Raw genomic sequence first — 23,923 nt, 5'->3', positions numbered from 1 at the left:
TCCAAGATTGGGATCCAGCTCAGGTTGGGGAAAAGGGAGACGGAGCTGAAGTGGAGGAGGTGCTGACGTCGGGGGACCGGGAAGATATTTTCCGCAGAATGCGACGGAAGAGTATTCTGGCTTATGCGGAGGTAGGTGAAGAGCAGAAAGGAGTCTGGACAGAGATTCCCGTCGAGAAGCCGGCAGGCGGGGGACTCTTCTGCAGCTGAGGAGAGAAGATGCTCTGGCTGGAGGATCCTGGTCCAGGGGCCGGGCGGGGGCCGTCAAGGGCGGCCAGCCACTAAGTCCCCAAAATGGCCTCCCGATGCCCCTCGCAGCCCCACCCCCGCCCCCGCACTCCACCGCTCGCCGGCCCACGTGACCCGACCGGCCCCTCCCGCCCACCCCGGCTGGCGACCCCGGGTCCGGGTCCCTGCGGCGGTGGCCCCGCCCCTCGCGGGAAACGGACCAACCGAGGAAGGGTAAGGCGGGGCGGGTGGTGACGGCCAATGGAGGTGGAGCTCCGGAGGGGAGTAACAGGTTGGTGGGAGGGGGAGAAAGAAGGAGGGAGCGCCGAGGGACAGAGGGGGAGGGCCCGGGAGCCGCGCGTGCAGCTCTACCCGAGCCCGAGCCCGAGCCCGGGAACGCCGAGCCCGGCTGGGGTGAGTGAACCGGGCGGGCGCAAGGGCACCTGAGAGGCAGGCGAGCCCTCAGGTGTACCCCTGAGGGGCGGGAGTCCAGGCGATCAGAGATACCCAGGGCACAGGTGCTGAGTTGGCGAGAGGAGGAAGGGAGGTCAAGTTAGGGTGGGAGTAGTGATTAAGAGCTGGCTCCTACTCTAAGATGCCACACGCAGGTGCCTGGGAAGGTGCCAGGTGAGGGGCACCTGAGGCTAAGGCTATTCCCAGGGCATGGAAGCGTTTCAGGGCCCATATATCTCTGGAGGTCAGACGCCAGTCCCCGGGGCAGAGTTTCTCTTGGAGACCGGAATGGTGGGGGGAAGGAGTCAGTCTCAGTTGGGCAAAGGGAACTGCTGCCTGAGGTTCAGACACGTAAAGGAAAGGGCGTGGAAAGGTGCTGTTTCCCTGAGGTTCTTTACCCGACTGCCAGTCTGAGCCGGTGCTGATACCTCCCTCTGGCTTTGAGGTGGAATCTTTCTCTAACCATTCATCTATAGGGCAAGACAGGTGCAATTAATAGACACTGAGAGGTAGAGCGAGAGGGCACCCCCATCTCTTTGCTAGGTGTGAAACTAAGTCTTTCAGTTTTTGTCCTTTGCTTTCTTGCCAGGGAGAATATTTCCTTCTTTCTCTTGAGAGAGTGCTCTACAAGAGAGGGATTTGAGTAAGCCTAGATCCCTAGGCCTACAAAATGTGTAGAAATACTTCTTTCTAATGAGGCCTCTTTCTGGGGGCTAATGTCAAGCCCTCCCCCCAAGCATACATACTTCTGTGGTTCTAGGTGGGGCCATTGGGTGAGGTTTGGGAGCCTAACCAATTTCCTTGATGCCTCTCAGAAATTCCCCATTATTTCCTTAAACCCTACCAGGCATCCCTGACAGCTGGACCATGATGGCTGTCAGACTAGCCATAGGCACTGGTGCAGGAAAGAAGCAGGACTCCTCAGGAGACCACAGGACTAGGAGATTCAGCACCTCTAAGTCTCCAAGCTGGATGAGAGGTGCACATCAGGTCTGAGACAAAATTTCTGAGGCAGATTCCCTTGCCTTAGGCAGGTGAGGGAATCAGAGCCAGCCTTAGCTTGGCCCCTTTGATGCCCTGCCTGAGGAGAGTTGTTGTAATTGGGAAATAATTAGCAACCGCTATGTTGTCGACAGGCTGCCTGCACATGCCTCTCTACCTCTTTTTTCATCCTGGATATTCGGGAATGGGGGGCTGGCTCTAGGGGACTGCTAATCCAGAGATTTGCCTGACCCTAAGAGGATTCTGGCTTCCTAGAACCCTTCCTGCTTTCCCCAGGCTGACCTGCATGCCATCACCCATGTGGGAGGTGAGGAGGGGGTAGGGCTGCTGCTTTCTTCACGCCAGGGAAGGGGAGAACTGAGGGCCAGGGAGGTGGCCCAGGTTAAGTGTGGGATCTGGAATGCAACCTTGGGAACTTTAGAGGGAGGGGTAGAGGGAGACAAAGTCTTCTGTTACACACTGGCCTGTCTGTCAGTCACCAGGCACACTGTGTATCTGTTCCTGCCTGTTCCCTCCCCACCTTCTGCCTCTTCCTTCAGAGCCTTGGCCTTGGCATCTAAGCTGGACGGAGTCCCTGCCCATGCTTTTGCCCCTCTGCCTCCTCTGTGGTGTGGAATTTCTCTGGTCTGCTTCACAAGCTGCCAGTGGAGTCTCCCTGGCCCTCCCCTTTCCCTTGCCTCTCAAACCAGTCCAGCCAGTTTGCAGGGGCCCAGTTCCTCATTGTGTTTTTTTCCCAACTGGCCAAGCAGCTCTAGTCTGGTGCTCAGGTTTGACTTTTCCAGTGGACTGAGCCAGGAGTACACATGGGGGGGTTCTTTTTTTTTTTTTTGCGGTACGCGGGCCTCTCACTGTTGTGGCCTCTCCCGTTGCGGAGCACAGGCTCTGGACGCGCAGGCTCAGCGGCCATGGCTCACGGGCCTAGCCGCTCCACGGCATGTGGGATCCTCCCAGACCGGGGCACGAACCCGTGTCCCCTGCATCGGCAGGCGGACTCTCAACCACTGCGCCACCAGGGAAGCCCACATGGGGGGTTCTTTTTGGATCCTTGGGCAACCTTATCTTGCTAACTCTTTATGAGAAAATAGGAACCGAAAGAGCAAGGTCATTGAACTGTCCTTTTCTGTTTTCACCATTTGCTTTCCTTGTTTCCTCCGAGGGGAGTCTAATCTCTGTACCTCTAGTTCACCCATTTTCTGCATCTGCCAATTATATAGCATCTAGCATATTGCCAGGCCCTATGTATACCAGTTCTTCCTGGGCACACCTGGAGCCACCCCACCCCCACTTCCTGCCAGGAGTCCAGAGACCCTGTCACTCCTAGTTGGAAGCCAGCTGCTTATGGTTGGGCCAGAGGTGATGGAATTGGGGCAGGGCAGGCTAATGAGTAACTCAGGGAGAAGTGGCTGCCTGATACAAGTGCTGTGTTCTCCCTCTCCTTACAGGCAGGAATGACAGAGGCAGAAAGATGAAGCTGAATTAACTTGTGGCCTAGTCTCTTCCCAGAGTACAGTTGGTGGGAAAAGCAGGGTCAGGCATCTGGTGAGAGGAGAGGCTCTGGGCTCCCTGTTGCCTGGCACTAGATCACTATTTACCTGCCTCTGGGGCTTACGAAAGGCCTTGGAGCTGCCTTGCTCACCGGGCCCCGCCCCGCTGTCCTCTGTAACTGAAGGCGGATAGGTTTCGGGTTTTCCATGTTGAATCATTTAGAGCCCTGCTTTCTGACCCACCCCAAAGATCCCTTTAGCCCTCCTGGCCCTTGACCCACATGTCCTGGGACTGAAGGGGGTTGAGGTTAGGGAGTCACTGGGGCCTCAGGGTACACTTGGTGCCGCCTCTGAGCAGCTTGGTGCTCTTGGGCAGGCAAGGGCTATGCACTCTCTGGGACTAGGCTGGGAACTTCTTGACCTGGATCTGGAAGATCAGTAGATGTACTGTCAGGGTAGAGCTGCATCATGAATAAATCAGGTGACTTCTAGGCACATCTGGTTCCAAAATTATGCCTGAATAGGACAGGGAGTCCAGGCCAGGAAGAGGTCCTGTTACTAGGACAAACAAGAAATGGCTGTGCACGGTCCTTGGGAAATCTCCCCACTGCTGTGTTGAGTCTGCCTTGGTTTGGGATACAACTTCTTTTTGTTTGTTTTTTTGCGGTACGCGGGCCTCTCGTTGCTGTGGCCTCTCCCATTGCGGAGCACAGGCTCCGGACGCTCAGGCTCAGCGGCCATGGCTCACGGGCCCAGCCGCTCTGAGGCATGTGGGATCCTCCCGGACCAGGGCACGAACCCGTGTCCCCTGCATCGGCAGGCGGACTCTCAACCACTGCGCCACCAGGGAAGCCCTGGGATACAACTTTTAATAGATATATATTGACATCTACCATCTGCCAGGCCCTGGGGACACAGGAGTCAGCTGAGAACAATGTCTTTTTTCCCTCCAGGAGCTTATAACCTAGTGGAGGAGACAGATAGGAAACAAATCATCATTCTGATAAATATATAACTAAACTGAGGCACACTCACTGAAGGCCAACTATGGAGTGTATAACGTGAATCTGATCTAGTTTGTGGGAAGGAATGGTCAAGGAAGGCTTCTCTAGGAAGTGGCATCCTTCTGTAAACCAGGGGAAGCCAGGAAGGTCCTGTTGGAAGGAGCAGCATATGTGCAGGATAACATTTGTTGTCAGCTTTGTGACAGGCTTATGCTGCTAGGTGCATTCATGTTTAATATCTTGACATTTCCCCTCTTTTTATTGAAGTAGAACCTAAGTAAATAAAGTACAAAAATCTTAAGTGTATAACATGATACATTTTACAGTTGTGTTTACCCACATAGTTGTTATTATCTAATTCTCACAGGTAATTACCTCATGAGGTATTATTATACCCATTTTACAGATGAGGAAACAGGCTGGGAAAAGTTGTGATTTGCCCAAGGTTATATACATCAAGTGAAGGTCAGAAGCTGGGATTCCAAGCCAGATCCTGACTATAGTCCAGTGCCTTTTCTATTGGATGAGTGGCTTGGAGAACTTACGCCTTTGCCTTGTAGCTTCTTTTCTGGTCCCATTTCTTACTTGAATTCCAACATAGGGCTCTGCCAACTAAAAATATTGCTTTCTGGGGTATCTGAGTCAGTGGTTGGTTAAAGTCCTCCCCGATGTCTGCATAGTGGAAGGATCGGGTCCTTGGGTTCATGGGTGGGCCTTAAGGACCTCTTGAGATTCTGTGGTAAAAGTTTGGGTGGGCTGTCTCCTGGGGGAAGGGTGCATTGCTTTCATCATTTTCTCAGACACCAGAAAAGGTGAAGAACCATTGCTGATAAGGTGTTCCTCCCCCCATGTATCTTCCCCTGTAGGGGAGGGGTTGGGAATGCTACTAGGAATGCTCTTCTTCCAATTCCTTTCTCACCTGGAGCTCCGCCCCTCCCTTCCCCACCCCTCCTGGGTTCCTGAGCTTCCTGGCACTTCTACAATCCCTGAAAGGGGCCTTGCCAAGTTTCCTTGGCCCAGAGCTCCACTGGGAGGTTGAGTTGGGTATGTTTGTGTCTCTGGCACGTCAGAGGCTCCTCCTCCAGTTTGGTGCTAGGCCCTGGTGGAGGTTAGCAGAAGGGGTGGGGAAGCTGGATTTTTATTTGCTTAGAGGAGAACCTCTCCCTGCAAGTTCCTGGAGCCAGAGCAATAAGCAATACCTGGAACACATTCCATTTGCTGACTCTGAGCTTAGGAGACCCAGGGAGCTGGCCTGTAGGTGGTCTTGGCTCTGGCTCTCAGACGGGACAAGTCTGCCTGTCCTGGGGCCTGATACTCTTTTTTTTTTTGGCTGCACCATGAAGCTTGTGGGATCTCAGTTCCCTGACCAGGGATGGAACCCAGGCCTCAGCAGTGAGAGCACCAAGTTCCAACCACTGGACCGCCAGGGAACTAATTCCTGGACTGGTACCCTTAAATGTTACTTAAATCTTTTCTTGAATAGGTAGTACATGGTTCCAGATTCAAAAGGGATAAAAAGATATATAATAGAAAGCCAGTCATTCTCCCATCCCTGTCCCCAGCCCTCAGTTCCCCCAACGCTGATGCATCACTGCTATTGGTTTCTTTGAGTATCCTCCCAGAAACGGGATGACATATCTTGGGGTCTTCTGTATTTGAAATGAGCTCTGGGATTGGAGGCCCCTATTCTCCATTGGGTTGGAGGTGTCTGCAGGTGGGGCTTGGGTTCTGCCTTCCCTGGGGGTAGGAGAAGCACATGGTAGTGCTATAGGTGTACATGTGAAGATCAAGAAAAATCTTTAAACTCTTGACAAAACCAAGCTGCCCAGGACTGTATTAGAGGAAATGGATTCTTCTGGGTCAGTGGGTCTCAGAATGTGGAATCTGGACCAGCAGCATCACATCACCTGGGAACTTGTTAGAACTGTAAATCCTCAGTTTGGGGCTACCTGCTGAATCTGATACTCTGGGGGCAGGGTCCAGCAGTCTGTTTTAACTCGTCCTTCAGGTGACTCTGCTGCTCAGGTAAAGTATGAGAACCACTATTTTGTGTAGAAGGGATTGGCAGGGCAATCACCCTCACAAAAGCTGGGCAAGTGGAGGTTTCTGGGTTTCTACTTGTAGTCTCTCAGCTTAAACTCTTCATCTTCTAGGACCCCTCCTACCCGTGGAGCAGGTGTCCACCATGGCCGAGCCCCGGGGCCCTGTAGACCATGGAGTCCAGATTCGCTTCATCACAGAGCCAGTGTGTGATGCAGAGATGGGCACCCTACGTCGTGGTGGACGACGCCCAGCTAAGGATGCAAGAGCCAATACCTATGGGGTTGCCGTGCGTGTGCAGGGCATCGCTGGGCAACCCTTTGTGGTGCTCAACAGTGGGGAGAAAGGTGGCGACTCCTTTGGAGTCCAGATCAAGGGGGCCAACAACCGAGGGGCCCCAGGAGCTCTGAGCTCCGACTCGGAACTTCCCGAGAGCCCCTACTCTCAGGCCAAGGAGTTTCCTGCCCGCTCGCAGGGAAGCACATCTGATGAGGAGCCCGGGGCCCACTGGAATGGAAGGCTACTGCGCTCCCAGTCCCAGGCCTCACTGGCAGGCCCTGCCCCTATGGGTCCAAGCAACAGGAGCACCAGCCTGCTGGAGCTAGCCCACCAAGGAGCTTACCTGGACAGCACCATTGACACTGCCCCCCTGTCTTCGGTGGACTCCCTCATCAACAAGTTTGACAGTCACCATGGGGGCCAGGCCCGGGGCCGGACTGGCCGCCGCACGCGGATGCTGCCCCCTGAACAGCGCAAGCGGAGCCAGAGCCTGGACAGCCGGCTCCCACGGGACACCGTTGAGGAACGGGAGCGCTGGTCCCCCAACCGCTGGACCCCTAGCACAAAGCATGACCAGCACACGGGCAGCTTGAAACAGTCAGCCCAGAGCTGTCTTGGTGGCTTTAGCCGTTCCCGTCAGACCCAGGACTGGGTCCTTCAGAGTTTTGAGGAGCCACGGGGGAGAGCACAGGACCCTCCCATGCTACAGGTCAGACCTCACCCCTCTGTGGCTTCCAAGCCCTGGCCCCTTCTCATCAGCCCTGACCTACTTGGGTCTCCATGTTGGTTCAAATGACCTATGGCAGAAAGTCTACTTTTTGTCCTCCCCTTTATCCATCTACTTAATAGATGGTATTCACATGTACAAGACACTTCCATGGGCAAAATGCTGAAGGAAGTGGAAGTAACTGTGAAATCACCATTCACAAGCATGGAGAGTTACTTGTCATTGCCCGACCATTAACTGTGCCTCAGTCACCAGCGTTTGCTAGGTCTGCAGCAAATGTGAGGCAGGCTTGGAAGATATGAGTGGCTCCCTGGTGCTCTTGCCAAAACTCCCCGCTTTGTCTCCCACTCAGGAATGCGAGTGCGTGGGGGAGTGACTTTACTCTGAGACAAAGTTAAGCCCATTCTAAAAGTAAATCATTCACAAATTCTAGTACATTAACTGCCATTAGTGACAAATAACCTGTGACACAGCTCACAACTGGTCGAGATCTGTGTGTCGAGCAAAATCTGGTTTGCAGCGATAGTGAGAGGTGTACCCTGCTTGGACCCCTTCCTGGCCTGTTGCTCCGGCCTCAGAGGTGTTGCCTCTTTACCCCACTTCAGGCTTGTTCGTCGTGCTTGAAGGGCCTCGTCTCCCAACTGCCACGTCTCTTCCATCTGAACCCCACACACGCTTCTGGTGTAACCTTTGTAGTCTTCCTATTGCTCTGGGTTTACTTTTTTTATAGTTCAAATCAACTCCAGACCTTCTCCGAGACCAGCAGGAGGCAGTCCCACCAGGCAGTGTGGACCACGTGAAGGCCACCATCTACGGCATCCTGAGAGACGGGTGAGTGGGGACCCTCCCAATAGCAGAGTCACACACCTCCCTTCTTTTCCTTCTAGCTTTGTTCCCCATCTTCCTTGCTCTTAGCCTTTCCTTCCCTCATCTCTGCTACCCCTTTCCTCCCCTAACCTTTGCATCTGTCCTTTTATCCTCCAGAAGCTCAGAAAGTGAAACCTCTGTGAGGAGGAAGGTCAGTTTGTTGCTGGAGCAGATGCAGCCTCTGGTGGTGAGTGGCCTTCTCACGGTGGGGCAGGGGGCAGGGTTAGGGCCTTGTGGGCCTTGGGATCTGGATGTGGACTCGCTTCCTTCCCCCCGTGTCTCTGGCAGATGGTTTCTTCTGGTTCCACTAAGGCAGGGCAGGGTGAACTCACCCAAAAAGTGGAGGAGCTACAGAAAAAGCTGGATGAAGAAGTGAAGGTGAGGAGAGATTAGAGGTGCAGGAGGGATGAAGGGCCACAGGGGGAAAGAACCTTGGCCTGAGCTGGCCCTTCCAAACAATGGAATGAGCACTTGTGTGTCCTGTGAGACAAGAGTATGTGCTAGTCCCAGGAAGGACTTCTGGGGTTCTCTGGAGCTTAGAGAGGAGGAGCACATTCATCAGGGGTCTAACTACTTCTAATTCCATTTCCTTTGGAATTTCCTGTCCTAGCTCTGCCACTCACTGTGGCTGTATAAATCTTGAGTAAATTATTTACCTCAGTTCTTGGCATCATCATAGTAATGATGGCAGTAATCGTAGCTGTCATTTATTGAGTTTCATTTTTGTAGTAGGTACTATCCCGAGTAATATGTAATAATTACAATGACCCTGTAAAATAGGCATCCTTGACCCTTGTATGATGAGAAAGTTGAAGATCAGAAAGGTTAATTGCTCAAGGTGGTAAGTTGTAGAGGAGGAGTGTTAAAATTCAGGTGAGTCTTATGCTCAAGCCTACGTACTCCTCTTTTTTTATACTGCTTCCACCTGTCACAGTATTGCCTTGTATATAGGTGGTGCTCAGTAAGTGTTAGATTGTAACTCCCCTTGTTTCCTGAAAAGCGGTGTCATGTACTGGTTGAGCGGTGGGCTGTGGAGTCAAACTGAATTCAAATCCTGGTACTCTTACTTGTTGGCTATGTAACTGACCTTGGGCAAATTCTTTAAATGTTCTAAGCCTTTGTTTCCTTAACTGTAATGTGAGGATAATAATTGTGCTGTGTTAGTTATCTCTTGCTGTGTAACAAATTACCTCAAAACAAACATCACCCAGTATCTAAGTGCCCAGGATCTGGGAGCCACTTAACTGGGTAGTTGGGGCTCAGGGTCTGTGATGAGCTTCCAGTCAAGGTACTGGCTGGGGCTGTAGTCATTAGAAGACTTGACAGGTGTTGGAGGATTTACTTCTAAAACGGCTTACTCAGTGGTTGTTAGTTGGAGGTCTCAGTTCCTTGCTATGTGGACCTCTTCATAGTGCTGCTTGAGTGTCCTCACAGTATGGTAGCTACCGTCCCCCGGAGGGAGTGATCCAAGAGAGAAGGTAAGGAGGAGGCCGCAATGCCTTTTTCTGACCTAGTCTCAGAAGCTACACATCACTTCCCCCTTTTTCTATTTGTTAGAAGAGACAGCCTATACTCAAAGGGAGCCTATATTAAGTCCAGCCTATACTCAAGGAGAGAGGCTTCACCTTTTGAAAGAAATGTCAAATAATTTGTGGACATATTTTAAACCATTACAAGTACCGAGGCTTGTTATGAGGATTAAATGCAGATAATATACATAAGGTCCCTAGTACAGTGCCTGTCATATAGTGAGTGTCAATAGATGTTAGGTATTCCCATTATTCCTGGTCCTTCTGAGAGGCTTTCCCTACTCTCCACCTGTTTCACTCTCTTTTCCCTTTCCAGAAACGGCAGAAGCTAGAGCCATTCCGGGTTGGGCTGGAGCGGCAGCTAGAGGAGAAGGCAGAAGAGTGCAGCCGACTGCAGGAGCTGCTGGAGAGGAGGAGTGGGGAAGCCCAGCAGAGCACCAAGGAGTGAGTGCAGCTGATGGTGCTTGCAGGGCTGCATGAGGGCCTCAGCCAGAGTTAGAGGCTCCCCCAGGGCTGGGGGAGACAGGGAAATCTCCAGAAGCTGAAAGGGGCCAACAGAGAAGGTTAAAGATAGGACCTTTCTCTTTACCTTCTCTATCAGTAATGCTGACAGCACATGAGTTAGGCTCCCTAGATTTGCCTCTGTGCATCAGGTTCTTAATCTGTAAAATGGGATTTTTTTTTTAAAATGTGATGGAACTGAACATTTCTTTTTTTATTTTTCAATTTATTTTTATTTTTTGGCTGTGTTGGGTCTTCATTTCTCTGCAAGGGCTTTCTCTAGTTGCGGTGAGCGGGGGCCACTCTTCATCGCGGTGCGCGGGCCTCTCACTGTCGCGGCCTCTCTTGTTGCGGAGCACAGGCTCCAGACGCGCAGGCCCAGTAGTTGTGGCTCACGGGTCCAGTTGTTCCGCAGCATGTGGGATCTTCGCAGACCAGGGCTCGAACCCGTGTCCCCTGCATTGGCAGGCGGATTCTCAACCACTGTGCCAATTCACAGGGAAGCCCTGTAAAATGGGATTAACGATGGTACCTACCTCACAGGATTGTTGTGAGGATTTAATCATTCATGTAGCAGAAGTTTTTGCAATGAGTACTGTGTAGTAGGCACTGATCTAGATTCCTGGGGTTCATCAGTGAACCATAAAGATGAAGCATAGCTTCTAGGAAGGGGGCACAGACAGTAAACAATTAACATATTGTATAAGTAAACATATTACATATGAGAAGGTGGTAAGTAGAATAGGTTAAAGCAGCTCAGGAGGGCTGGGTTGCAATATTAAACAAAGTAGTCAGGGGAAGCCTTGTTAAGATTTGAACAAAGACTTGAAGGAGGTTTATAGGAACTAATATAAGTAAAGTGTTTAGAAACGGCCTTACACGTAGTGCTCAATACTGTTGTCTATAATTAATATTAGGCTCCAGAACATGAAGCTCCTCCTGGACCAGGGTGAAATGGTACGGCATGGGCTGGAGACACAGGTGATGGAGCTGCAGGACAAGCTGAAACAGGCCCAGGGTCCTGAGCCTGCTAAAGAGGTGCTAATGAAGGTAGGGAGCAGGATTGGGGTACCTTAGCCTCTGCTTCCTTTCAGCTAGAGCATCCTCAAGTCTGCTCATCTGCAGTTTCCCTAAAGTATGGGGAGTAGGTAGCTGATTACAGGTATCCCTTAGGGTGCTTTCACGCTGACTCAATGACGGCGTGGCACTAGAGCCCAGAATGGTAGATTTCCTTTATCCTAACAGGGCATCTTAGAGGGCAGAGAGCACCTGATACCATGCCTAACAGATAGGAGGTGCTCAATAAATATTTTTGATTGACTTCCACCTTCACTTTGCCCAGGACCTGGTAGAGACCCGGGAGCTTCTGGAAGAGGTCTTAGAGGGGAAGCAGCGGGTAGAGGAGCAGCTGAGGCTGCGGGAGCGGGAGCTGACAGCACTGAAGGGCGCCCTGAAGGAGGAGGTGGCCTCCCGTGACCAGGAGGTAGAGCATGTGCGGCAGCAGTACCAGCGGGACGCAGAGCAGCTTCGCCGGAGCATGCAGGATGCAACCCAGGCACGTGACAAGAGCAGGGCTGGGAAAAGAGAGCACCCCCAGGGAAGGGGGCTGCCTCGAGGTCTTGGTATTTGGGGAATTTTTCATGGTCATAACCGGAACTCCCCCTAAAAGACACATGTGAGATGTAATGAAAACCTTGCTCAGGAAACCTACAAGGGCAGAGGGAAGGAGTGCAGGCCAGAAGTCCTGTGAGGATGTGTGACCAAAGTCCCATGGGGAAATAACTGGGGGAGGCTTCCTGTAGATGACAGAGGGGCAGACTGTGTCTTGGGAAGAGACCCTTCTGCTAGCATTGCACCAGGTACCCTGGGTGTCAGGGTGTGCAGTGGGCATGGTGCCTCTGGACCTGAGCCTCCCCTTCTACACACTCACACTTTGGTTTGGAGTGAGCTCTTCCCTCCAAGCCTCCTGGCCCCTGACTCTCCCCTTCCCTAGGATTACGCAGTATTGGAGGCTGAGAGGCAGAAGATGTTAGTCCTGGTGCGGGAGCTGCAGAGGGAGCTGGAGGAGACCTCGGAGGAGACAGGGCATTGGCAGAGCATGTTTCAGAAGAACAAGGAGGAACTTAGAGCCACCAAGCAAGAGTAAGGACATTGCCCCCCAGGATGCTTATACATGATTCTTATATTCCCCCTCTTTTCTGCCAGTGCTGTGCTCCTTCCTTTCCCATTTCTCAAACTGCCCTTCTCCATCCCCACCTTCCGCCCTCCTGAGGGTGGGTGCCCAGTGTCCTGCCTCCAGGGAGGTGGTTGTCATTGTCATTGTCCTGCTCACCTCTCCCAGGCAGGCGGCCTCACCCTGTTCCCTTTCCCTTTTGTTTCACCTTTCTGGGCTCAGACTCCTGCAGCTGCAGATGGAGAAGGAGGAGATGGAAGAGGAACTTGGGGAGAAGATAGAGGTCTTGCAGAGGGAATTAGGGCAGGCCCGGGCTGATGCTGGAGATACTCGCCAGGTGGAGGAGCTCAAGAAGGTACTTGGGAGTTGGGGGGCAATAGGGCAGGTTGGGGTGATGGGCATCTGCCTCACCTATCCACGAAGGCCTCCACACTTGTGTGGCTGTCTCCCGTGTGCTTGGTTTTCAGGCTTCATCCTGCCTGTTCAGCCTTATCTCTTCCCAGCACACACTCTAGCAGGACTGGTCTCCTCACTCAGTATAGAAGTTTCTAATGGAATGGGCTCTCGGCGGCCAGGTTGGGTTATAGCCAGAGGCTGCTGGCTGCCTCCCAAGAGACCTCATGGGTAGCAGCATTGAGGTGGATTTGTGAAACTCCAGGGTCATTTTTGCAAGCTTGGAAACCTAATTTGGTCAGGATAGCAAAAGTTGTTCTGTCTCTCAGAGGGGACTCATTAACTACACTTATGAAACAAACATTTACAGTTAGAATGCCAGTTTATTAACTTACAATGAGTAGTGTTGTCACATGGACTGGAACACTTGCAGTGGCATGGCCAGCTGACCTATATGGGAAGCCAAATTGTAATTTGAAGGCTGCTTAGAGAGTATAGAATCTAGACACAGGTAGCTAAATGTTTTATCATGTATGGATATTTTATGAATAATAAGGTCATAAAATTGAAGTGAACACAAATAATTTCTTCATATTCCTGGTATCAGTTTATGAAGGACAAGAAAGCAATGAATTATTTCAGATGATTTGAAAATTAGAAAATATTTTCATTAATTATAGGGAACTGGCATTTGTGGCCTCCTGAGAATCCTTCTGGGTTTATATTCTTTCATTTGCTATGCTGTATATGTAGTAGGTGCTCAGTTAACAAGTATTAATTAATCAATTCTTGTTTATCATGCTTTTACTATAAAACTACCTAATTGTAATCAAGGTAATCATATTTTTAAATGAGTAAAGAAATATAGCTCTGAATGATGATTTTCCAGATAAATAAAAGCCTGAGCTTATGCAAAATATTTGGTGGAGAAAAAGATAATAAATGTTAACCAAACATACTTTGGTGGTTGTGAAATCAAAAGTACTCCTAATTTTTACTATACTGTTTTTAAGTTAACAAATATCAAGGATAATCTGAGGTCTGTTAAATATATTGGCTGATATAGTGAACTTGGACATTCCTCTGGACAATCTCAGTTGACTTATTATGCTGGGTAAAGCTAAAAAGCAAAAAAGTAATAACTAGTGTTTCATTTATATATTAAGCTAATTTTATTAAGTATTTAATAAATCAATAAGATATATATTAGGAAAATAGACTAACCCAGTCCACTGTAGACCATACACTGTGCTATTTTTCTTTTTTTTCTTTATTTAAAAAATTTTGAAAATTTATTTATTTTTGGCCGCATCGCACCTCATGTGGGATCCTACTTCCCCGACCAGGGATCGAACCCTCACCCACTGTGGTGGAAGCATGGAGTCCCAACTGCTGGACCGCCAGGGAAGTCCCCTCTTTTTCTTTGTAATTAGTATGTTAGTGTCTTACACTGAAGACTCACGATATACATATAACCTTTCAGCCTAATTATACTTTCCGAATTTCAGAAGTAGCTAATAGATAAAGAATTAGAATGAGAAATCATATTTTGATTTTTTAAAAAAGAAATCATAGCAGCACCAATATTTATTGTGTCACATATTTTGGTTTTCAGCATTTAAAAAAAATAGCCAATCCTGTTTTATGCATACCCTCATCTGTTCTCACTCCATGTAATTTTTTTTAATGGAGATTTAGTTCACATACCATAGAATTCACCCTTTTAAAGTATACAATTTAGTGGGGTTTTGTATACTCACAGAGTTGTACAACCAACACCACCACCACTATCTACTTATAGAACATTTTCATCACCCCAAAAAAGAACCCCGCATCCATTAGCGGTCACCCTCCCCACTCCTGGCAGCCACTAATCTACTTTCTCTCTCGATGGATTTGCCTATTCTGGACATTTCATATAATGGGACTCCTATAATATGGGGCCTTTCATGTCTGGCTTCTTTCACCTAGCATAATGTTTTTCAAGGTTTATCCATGTTGTAGCAAGTATCAGTGCTTCATTACTTTTTATGGCTGAATAATATTCCACTACATGGATATACCACATTTTTTATCTGTTCATCAATTGGTGGACATTTGGGTCCTTTCTGTATTTAGCTGTAATGAATAATGTTGCTATGAGCATTCACTTACAAGCTTTTTGTGAACATATGTTTATACAGTTCTCTTGGGTATATGCCTAGGAGTGGAATTGCTGGGTCATATGGTAACTTTATGGTTAACTTTCTGAGACATTGCCAAATTGTTTTCCAAAGTGGGCATACCATTTCACATTCTCACCAGCAGTGTACGAGAGTTTCAGTTTCTCCACTTTCTGTTATCCCAGGCTGGCTCTCTCTGCCCTGTCACCATTTCCCTTCCCTTCTAGGAGCTGCGCCAGACACAGGAGGAACTTAAGGAGCTGCAGGCAGAGAAGCAGAGCCAGGAGGTGACTAGGCGACACCGGGAGCGGGAGTTGGAGAAGCAGCTGAGGGTAGAGGCTGAACGAGGCCGGGGGCTGGAACTGCAGAACCTCCAGCTACAAAAGACCCTCCAGCAACTGAGACAAGACTGTGAAGAGGCTTCCAAGGCAAGGGGAGTGGGCACAGGGCTTAGGAGGTGGAGGCTGAGGGGTCTGGAGGGCTGAGGAGCCAGAGGGCGTGGAAAATTACCTATCATGGGTATGTATAGACCAAATACCTTGGTCCTAGGTGTGTGGTTAAAAGTAGCCAGGATGTGGCAGGGGGGGAGGTTGGGCTGTACCTGGTGACACCCATTGCATCTCTGTAGGGGTGGGATTCTCAGGGAAGCCTCTGGCTGGTGGCACTACCCCTTTTCACACCTGGGTTCGTGTGAGCTCTCTTTGGGGTGGCTTTCCTGGGAGTCGCCAATGACCTTGAGCCCTGGGGTCTGAGCCACCTCTCCCTGAACCGGCCTCAGGCTCAGATGGCAGCAGAGGCAGAAGTGGCAGTGCTGGGGCAGCGTCGGACAGCAGTGGAGACGACGCTTCGGGAGACCCAGGAGGAAAATGATGACTTCCGAAGGCGCATCCTGGGTCTGGAGCAGCAGCTGAAGGAGGCACGAGGCTTGGCGGAGGGTGGGGAAGTGGCGGAGGCTCGGCTTCGGGACAAGGTGCAGCGGTTAGAGGTCAGTGCTTTTGCTGACATTGTTGGCTTCCTCCTGGCCCTCTCTCCTCTCATCCCTGGCTAAATACTCAGCCATCACTTTGATTTTGCCTGTAGCGTGCTTCTGTTTGCCTCCCTAGTCCTCTGTCAACCTCGGGTTTATTTCCTGAAGTGTGCTTTAGTGTGAACGTCTCAGCCTTTGCACTGGTATTTTTGTCCATTTCCCACTCTTCGCATGTTCTCTGATCTTTGCTGGTTCCTCTGAGCCTGTTTTCATTGCCCACCTTTTTCATAAACATCTCTTCCTCCTCCCTCCCACCTACTCACCTCCAAATGGCTTGAGCCCAAGCTTTGCATCCCCTCAGTTCAGCATCCCTCACCTTCCCCACTCCCAGGCAGAGAAACAGCGGCTAGAGGAGGCCCTGAACACAGCTCAGGAAGAGGAGGGGAGCCTGACAGCAGCCAAGCGGGCACTGGAGGCACGGCTGGAAGAGGCCCAGCGGGGGTTGGCCCGCCTGGGACAGGAGCAGCAGGCTCTGAACCGGGCCCTGGAGGAGGAGGGGAAGCAGCGGGAGGCGCTCCGGCGCAGCAAGACTGAGCTGGAGGAGCAGAAGCGCTTGCTGGACAGGACTGTGGACCGGCTGAACAAGGAGGTGGGGCACGGTGGCCTGGGCTCAGGAAGAGGCTCAGCTCATACAGAAGCTTGCCTGGGGGGCGGGGGGAACAGGGGAGGGAATGGGGTCACGACGTGTGGTGTTTGCTTTCCTCAAGTTCATTGTTGGGGAGGCCAAGTCTACATCTGCAGTGTGGCATCCTTCCTACTTCCCCTCAGTGTTCTTGACCTCCCCCTACCTCCCATTCCTTTATGATCTTGATCCTTGGAGAATGTCTCCTGGAGTTCCTCTTAGAAGTCTGTAAGACCTAAACATAAGAATCTTCGTTGGTAGAGTTTTATATTTAGGGGAAGGAAAAAGGCCTATAATCCCTCCTTAGATGTCTATAAGACCTAAAAACAGGAATTTTCATTGGTAGAATTTTATATTTGGGGGAGGGAAGGAGAAAGGAAGAAAAGGAGATAAATTGCTTTTTTTCAGGTAAGGTTCTCCTCCTAATCGCTTATTTATAAAACCGGAGCAAACACCTAAAATATTTCATCAGTTCTAATATGTACATTTTATCGTCTCTGAAATTGATTTGTGTCTTATAATTGACGGTATGTTATAGTTCAATTGCCAAATTTTTCTTTTTCTTTGTAATAATCATTGGTATCTTGGGTTTGCTGAAATATGGTCATTTAAGGTTTACTTTGTATCAGGCACTATTGTAAGTACTTTACGTAATTAATTAACATAATTCTCACAACAACCTTGTGATATAGGTGCACTGTTATTATCCCATTTTACAGATGGGGAACTGAGACCCAGAGAGGGTAAATAACTTGCCTGTGGTCACACAGCTAATAAGTGGTAGAGCCAGGATTTGAACCCAGGAAATCTATATATTACTCCCAGCCGTACTAGGGACCTAGGTCCAGGAAAGAGCAAGAGAGGGCTACTTCGGCAGGAAGGAGGCTCTGGGAGAGTCTTGGGAGTCTGGGCCCAGAGAAGAGAGAGAGGCATCTGTTAAAGAGATGCAGTGCTGAACAATCTCTTTTCTCTGTGTCTCAGCTGGAGCAGATTGGGAATGACTCTAAGCAAGCCCTGCAGCAGCTCCAGGCCCAGCTGGAGGATTACAAGGAAAAGGCCCGGCGGGAGGTGGCGGATGCCCAGCGCCAGGCCAAGGAGTGGGCCAGTGAGGCTGAGAAGACCGCTGGAGGGCTAAGCCGGCTTCAGGATGAGGTAGGAGCCTAAATGGCAGTAGTCCCAACGTCCTTGGTTTGAAGGTCATTACCTCTTAACCTGTGACCAAGGGATCCTGGGACCTGGGTTTAGATCTAATCACTTCGGTGGGGGAGGGTGGGGGGAGTTGTCCACTGTAGGCAGAGACAGTAGAGGATGCACTGTCTGCACAGCAGTGATTTTCAAACTCTGCTGCACACTAGGGTCACCTGGGGAGATTTTTAAGATCTCAACACCCAAGATGCCTCCTGTTACACTTAAATCACAAACCCTGGGGCTTGGATCCAGGATCAGTAGTCTAGAAGCTCCTCACGTGATTTAAACTTGCGTAGAGAATTTTAAGACGATAGAGAATATGGGCTAAAAGTCAAGTCTTTTTATCATCACCGTGCTCTGGCAATTCTAAAGAATGTCAGAGTTGAAGAATTTTCCCCCACGGGGTGGACTGCTTCCACCCTTCAACCCCCATCTTACCTTATCTGAGCTGCTGCATTTTTCTCTTCTGACCAGACTCAGAGGCTGCGGCAGGGCCTGCAGGCATCCCAGGCTGAGCGGGACTCTGCCCGGCTGGACAAAGAGCTGCTGGTCCAGCGACTGCAGGGGCTGGAGCAAGAGGCAGAGAACAAAAAACGCTCCCAGGATGACAGGAGCCGTCAGCTCAAGGGCCTTGAGGTGAGGACAGTGAGGGGGTGACGGGTGGTGGGTGGGATGGGGAAGGTGAGGGTGTCCGGATCCTGGCACAGGTGGGACTAATGTGGGGAAAAGAGCCAGGACACTCCAGCCTCTGGGATAGGAAACTGGCAGCCGACAGCTGATGGGTTTTGTTTGACTGAGTGTTGTAAACAACTTTGAATTAATTGCCACTGTTTAGAAATTTATAGATGTCACATAAAATTTTGGATTTCTGGCTTTTCTCATACATTTGGAAAATATAATAACACTGGGCTTTGAGTCTTGAATTGTCCACATGGCAACAGTTGGCTGGAGCTAAGCAGTGGCTTCTCCCCTTTAGAGTCAACAGTGGTCTTCAGTTTGCTATATTTGGCAATAACAACAACAACAGTAATAAGAGCAGCAGCAGCAGCAAGCAAACACTTACATATTGTGCTGTGTGCCAGGTACTTAAGAATTATTTAATCCTGAGAGTAACCTTATGGCATGAGTAGGCTTGTTTTCCCCATTTTATAGATGAGGACAACTGAGACACAGAGAGGCCAAGCAACTTGTCCGTGGCCCCTTTGCTAGGAAGCAGTCGATCTGATTTTTAAATCCAGGCAGTCTTGTCTTAGCCTCTACATGGTACTGCCTGACTTGAATTTGCTTCCCCAATCTGTACCCTGATGCTTCAGTTTCTGACTCTCTTTATCTCAGCCTTGGCCTGGGCACTTGGGTTTCTCTCTATTTTCCCATTTGGGAAATAGGGCTGCACCAGTGAGAAATAGATTCTGGGGTTTGTCATCCTGCCAAGGTGCCAAGGTCAGAGCGGGCCCACCCTTTTCCCTTGATGCCTCACTTGGGCAGCAGAGGGCGCTAGCTCCGTGGTGGCTCTGGGCAGGGGCAGGGACCAATAGGTTCTGGGATGTGGGAGAGAGAAGAACCTGTGGAGGCTGGTGTCTGAGAGGCTCCTGGGCAGAGTTTGGCGTTCTGGTGTCCAGCATTTGGGGCAGAATTAACCTGTTGGCCCTCTGCCACAGGAAAAAGTCTCACGGCTGGAGGTGGAGTTAGATGAGGAGAGGAGCACTGTGGAGCTGCTGACGGAACGGATGAATCGTGGTCGGGACCAGGTAACCCCTTCCTTATGCCTTATCCGTGTCTACCCCGATGACAGAACCTCTTGGCCCTTTCAGAAACAACCCTACCTTCCCATCTTTCATATATGGAGTTCTGGCTGCAGAATCGGTGTGTGGCCGGCTCTACTGCAGGGTCTCATCTGCTTTCGGGAGGGGTTGGCGGGTTTCCTCAGGTGGAAAGAAGCCGGGAGTTTGAATGGAGGAAGGAATCCTGGTGGCCTGGGCTGTGGATCTGAGTCTGGGCTGCTTGCATTCAGAAGGGACGTTAGTCCCTGGTGAGACTGAGGAGGCCCTGTTTAAATTCTGTGGCCCCATCCATCTGAGTAGGCTGTGATTTCTTAGTTGCCTGGGAATTTGGGGGATTCAGAGAGCACCCTCCAGCTACTCTGCTCCACTTGGTTCAACTTGCTGGTTCATCATCAGTCCTCCCTAAGTCTGGTTCCTCTGGCCCATCCCCACTAGGTGGACCAGCTGAGGACAGAGCTCATGCAGGAGAGGGCTGCTCGGCAGGACCTGGAGTGTGACAAAATCTCCTTGGAGAGACAGGTGAGGTGGTGGGAGGGTCTTGGGGATAGGCCTCAGGAGGTGGGTAAAATGACCATGGAAGCAATCGCAGGTTGAGTGCTAACCAAGGAGGCTTCCTGTCCCTCTCAGAACAAGGACTTGAAGAGCCGGCTGGCCAGCTCAGAAGGCTTCCAGAAGCCCAGCGCCAGCCTCTCTCAGCTTGAGTCCCAGAATCGGGAGTTGCAGGAGCGGCTGCAGGCTGAAGAGAGGTGACATGAGCCCATCCTCTCTCTCTCCCTCTGGGCTTTTCTCCTCTGGTGTCCCTACATCTTCTGCTTCAGACATGGCCAACCTGGCTTGATCTTTTGGGAGACCTCTTCTCTTGATGGGGAGAAGAGAGAGTTGCAGAAATTCTGAAATGTGAATGACCTCTATCTACCTGGTTCTTTGCATCTGCCCTGGATCCTCCTCAGTCTAATGGTTGGGCTCGTGGCTGAGCCCTTGGAGTTCTTGGAGGCAGTATGGGGCCAAGTAGGAGTTTCTTTAGAAATGACAACAGCCATAGACATCCCCCTACCCCACCCTCTTAGGGAGAAGACAGTTCTGCAGTCCACCAACCGAAAACTGGAGCGGAGAGTTAAAGAGCTGTCCATCCAGATTGATGATGAACGACAGCATGTGAATGACCAGAAAGACCAGGTAAGGATGGCAGCTAGGGCCAGGCAACCATATGGCAAGTATATACTATGCATTTGCTTGAAGGCCAAGAGAGGTCCCATCTCATAGGTCTTCTAAACTTAGACTTTCCTTCTATAAGGTCAGAGAGACTAGAGTGAAAGGACTAGATTAGAGCAGTCATAGTAAGCATGGGTATCGAGTACTTATGATGTGCTAGGCTCTCTTTCTAAGTGATGTATTAACTTATTTAATCCCCAGGACAAACCTAAGAGGTTAGGGTACTGGCCCATGGTCTCAACATTTTCCTAGGGGCAACTGTATATACCTTGTCAAGATTGCTGCAGGGGAGGATCCCAGGCCACAGTAGCAGCAGCTCCTTTTCTAATGTGGGGACTTGGTATCCTGCCTAGCTAAGCCTGAGGGTGAAGGCTTTGAAGCGGCAGGTGGATGAAGCCGAAGAGGAAATTGAGCGACTGGATGGCCTGAGGAAGAAGGCCCAGCGTGAGCTGGAGGAACAGCATGAGGTCAATGAACAGCTCCAGGCCCGGATCAAAGTCCTGGAGAAGGACTCCTGGTACGGGCTCCTCTTCTGACCCCTGTTCCATCGGGATAGCAGAGCAATAAGGGAATGGGCTCTCCTGAACTGGATGGGGAGGAGGATCTCTAAGAAGGGACTTCGCAGGCACTCATTCCTGGGTGAAAGCCAGTGTGACTGTCTTTTAGTACCTCAGCCCCCATCCTGTACCCCATCTCTCCATATCTCTAATTAGTGGGGGAATCTTGTGAATAGCTTTAGGCCTTAGGAGAACTGGGAGTTTCCTTAGCATGAAAAGGGAGGCTGTTTAAATCTTTCTGTCTCCTTCCCTGACCAGTATTTCTCTTTGACTCAGGCGCAAAGCTTCCCGCTCAGCTGCTGAGTCAACTCTCCAACATGAAGGGCTGAGCTCAGATGAGGAATTTGACAGCGTCTACGATCCTTCCTCCATCGCCTCACTGCTTACGGAGAGCAACCTGCAGACTAGCTCCTGTTAGCTCATGGTCCACAAGGGCCCATGAACCACACTTGAGGCCTATCCTGGCCAGTCCTGCTCTGCTCTGCCCAGCCTCAGATTCCTCATCCCTGTGGGGGACCCAGTTATTCAGACCTAAGACAGGGAGGGGTGTGAGTGAAGGTGATAAAAAAGGCATCAGCGCTAAGCCGGTAGACAGACTTTCCCTTTCCTCTGGAGGAGTGGGCATTTTAAGCCAACAGAGCCCCCTCCTTAAGTGCCGACCCCCTCTTCTGCTCCCTCACAGCAGTAGGTTGGTGAGCATATAGGCTGAGAGGGATTGAGCAGGATAGGAAGGGATAGAAATTGCCATGTATATAAAGCTTTATTTCTTTAGCCCTTAACCCCAGGCTCAGGGAAATACCCTATGTGATTCTGCCCCCTTGACTCCTGCAACTCATTTCCTTCCCATTCTGGAGCACTGTAAGGGGAACATTATGGGTAATGGACATGCTGGCGTGGCTCTACCCACTTCTCAGAGGCTCTTCTTTGCACAGTCATGGGGCCCATGTGGTAGTCCCCACCTGTCTCCATTCCTGTAGTTTTTGTCTTCCCCAGGCCAGGATCCAAGGGACCCTTTCTCTTTCTCTTCCTATCTTTACCGTTTCTATGTTCCTTCTTTCTTCTCAGTGCCTTAGCTGGGGTGAGGAGATAAGGATGCTCTTCTTGCCTTTTATTACCTGCACATTCATACCTCTCCAAGGACCACCCTTTCCCCAACCGGGGCCTTCTGCCTTCCCTGCTGCCCCAATGACTGGTCGAGAGACCTACCGGCTTCCCTGCCTATGAGGCCCTGTGAGAGGGACTTTGGGAGGGCCATGATAAGGTGGTGGGGCTGCTTCTGCTCAGGGTTTCCATCCTTCCTCCTCTCCCTCCGTGACTATGGATGTGCTTATAAGATGGTTGCACCTGGGAACCCTGACCACTGTCTACGCAAGTTTGAAAAGCAAAGGTTTTGGTCTCCGGGGCCTTAACTTGTGGTTTCTCTGATCAGATGTGCCCAAACTCAGTAGGGAACCGAGGGACCCTCATTATCTCAGGAGCTTGGACCTGATACAGAGGGGCTAGAGGCTGACTCTTGGTAGAAATGGGAAGAGGCAATGGTGGACTTATTCCTCCTTTGGGATTTGGGGAGAGCCACGTTCTGGTGGGAGGAGGTAAGGGAGATGATTCACCTCTCTTATTTTCTAAGCAGACTCTGTAAGAAGCCTAGAGGAGGGAGAAGCCTGTTCTCACCAATGACTTGTAATTTCATGATTAAAAAAAATTTCCTTTATTCTGCAAATCATATATTCTCTCCCAATCCAATCCAGCATTGAATTTATTTTAAATTAAATATTAAAATTATATATCTATACTGAAATCCTTGACTTGTCTTCTCATTCTTTTTCCTGACTTATTTGGAGGTCTAAATTTTATGAAGAAACCATTTTACTGTACAGCTTAGAGGCTGAAGCTGGGGTTTTCTTCACCTCACTTTTAGAGGCCTTTTACAACAGATCAGATGGAACTTAGGGAACCGAGAAGTGTTTATAGCAGCTCCATTCTTTCCTGAGGAAACTTTTGGGAATAGCAAGGCCAGTAAATGCCTTCTCTGAGGGTTAAAGGAGACAGACCAGAAATGGGTTTTATTCCTTTGGGGCATAGGGATAGCCCAAGCATGCACCTCCCAGGCGCAAAGATACCCATCCATTCTTACCAGGCATGGGACCCAGTCCCTCCATGAGAGGTGGGGAAGTTTCTGTCATCCCTGCCCTTGTGTTGCCTTGAAGAGAGCTAGCTGTTCACCAGAGCCTATTGCCAGATTTAGGGGTTCTGCCCACTCAAGAGTGGGTCAGACCTCTTCTTGTCTGGTGTCCATGTGGACCATAGCCCAGTGGAGAAGCCACCTGCTGAGAGCAGTTGGGCTGGAAGAGGCTCCAAGGTCCTGCTTGGCCATCCTCTATTCTAGGCCCTTAAGATGCTAACCTGGGCTTAGAGAGCAAATGCCACTGGAGAAGTTGAGGTTCATCCCTTCTCAAGAATGCAAATTCCTTTTAAGGCAATGTGTCCCACCTCTCCCATCCATATTAGGGCAGCTTTGGTATAATAGCTTCTGCAAAACAAGCCCCACCCAGAGCCAAGCTAGCTTTGCCTTTGGCCTGGGCTTCCTGCCAGGGAAGGGCACCTGCCAGACTGGCTTAGGCCAGTCTGAGTGAGCTGGTCTTGGGAGCCTGTACAGTGGAGGAAATGTTTGCTCAGCTCCACAAAGCCTACAGGC

The 23,923-nt window shown here is 50.4% G+C and overlaps 1 protein-coding gene and 1 long non-coding RNA gene across 2 annotated transcripts in view; one reads left to right on the top strand and one right to left on the bottom strand.

Annotated features, from left to right (window-relative positions):
- The window catches only part of LOC117198521 (uncharacterized), a 15,568-nt gene extending 15,112 nt beyond the window's left edge, over positions 1–456 (bottom strand). The window contains exon 1 of the long non-coding RNA XR_004479720.2: positions 1–456. This exon is cut by the window's left edge and continues 60 nt beyond it. This is a non-coding gene — a long non-coding RNA (uncharacterized LOC117198521).
- A 56-nt stretch (positions 457–512) lies between these two features.
- On the top strand, positions 513–23,026 carry CGN (cingulin). The gene is made up of 21 exons (XM_033415510.2): positions 513–641; positions 6,324–7,198; positions 7,947–8,047; positions 8,201–8,270; positions 8,372–8,461; positions 9,929–10,056; positions 11,031–11,163; positions 11,456–11,668; positions 12,107–12,255; positions 12,509–12,641; positions 15,069–15,269; positions 15,620–15,826; positions 16,200–16,457; positions 17,472–17,642; positions 18,153–18,314; positions 19,337–19,426; positions 19,895–19,978; positions 20,087–20,205; positions 20,527–20,635; positions 21,025–21,188; positions 21,505–23,026. The coding sequence occupies exons 2-21, from the start codon at positions 6,356–6,358 to the stop codon at positions 21,644–21,646; spliced, it is 3,567 nt and encodes a 1,188-aa protein (XP_033271401.1). The 5' UTR covers positions 513–641; positions 6,324–6,355; the 3' UTR covers positions 21,647–23,026.
- The last annotated feature ends 897 nt before the right edge of the window (positions 23,027–23,923 follow it).

This window comes from Orcinus orca, chromosome 1, assembly GCF_937001465.1.
Source record: "Orcinus orca chromosome 1, mOrcOrc1.1, whole genome shotgun sequence".
NCBI lineage: Eukaryota > Metazoa > Chordata > Mammalia > Artiodactyla > Delphinidae > Orcinus > Orcinus orca.
Note: the sequence above shows the minus strand (reverse complement) of the source record. Positions and strands in the feature narration are given on the sequence as shown.

What these genes read in the sequence shown, in the direction of transcription:
- CGN (XM_033415510.2), top strand. Translation starts at nt 6,356, where the DNA reads ATGGCCGAGCCCCGGGGCCCTGTAGACCATGGAGTCCAGATTCGCTTC. An exon ending in AGCTGGATGAAGAAGTGAAG is followed by an intron (nt 8,462 to 9,928) that starts GTGAGGAGAGAT and finishes TTCCCTTTCCAG; the next exon opens with AAACGGCAGAAGCTAGAGCC. An exon ending in CGGCTGCAGGCTGAAGAGAG is followed by an intron (nt 20,206 to 20,526) that starts GTGACATGAGCC and finishes CCACCCTCTTAG; the next exon opens with GGAGAAGACAGTTCTGCAGT.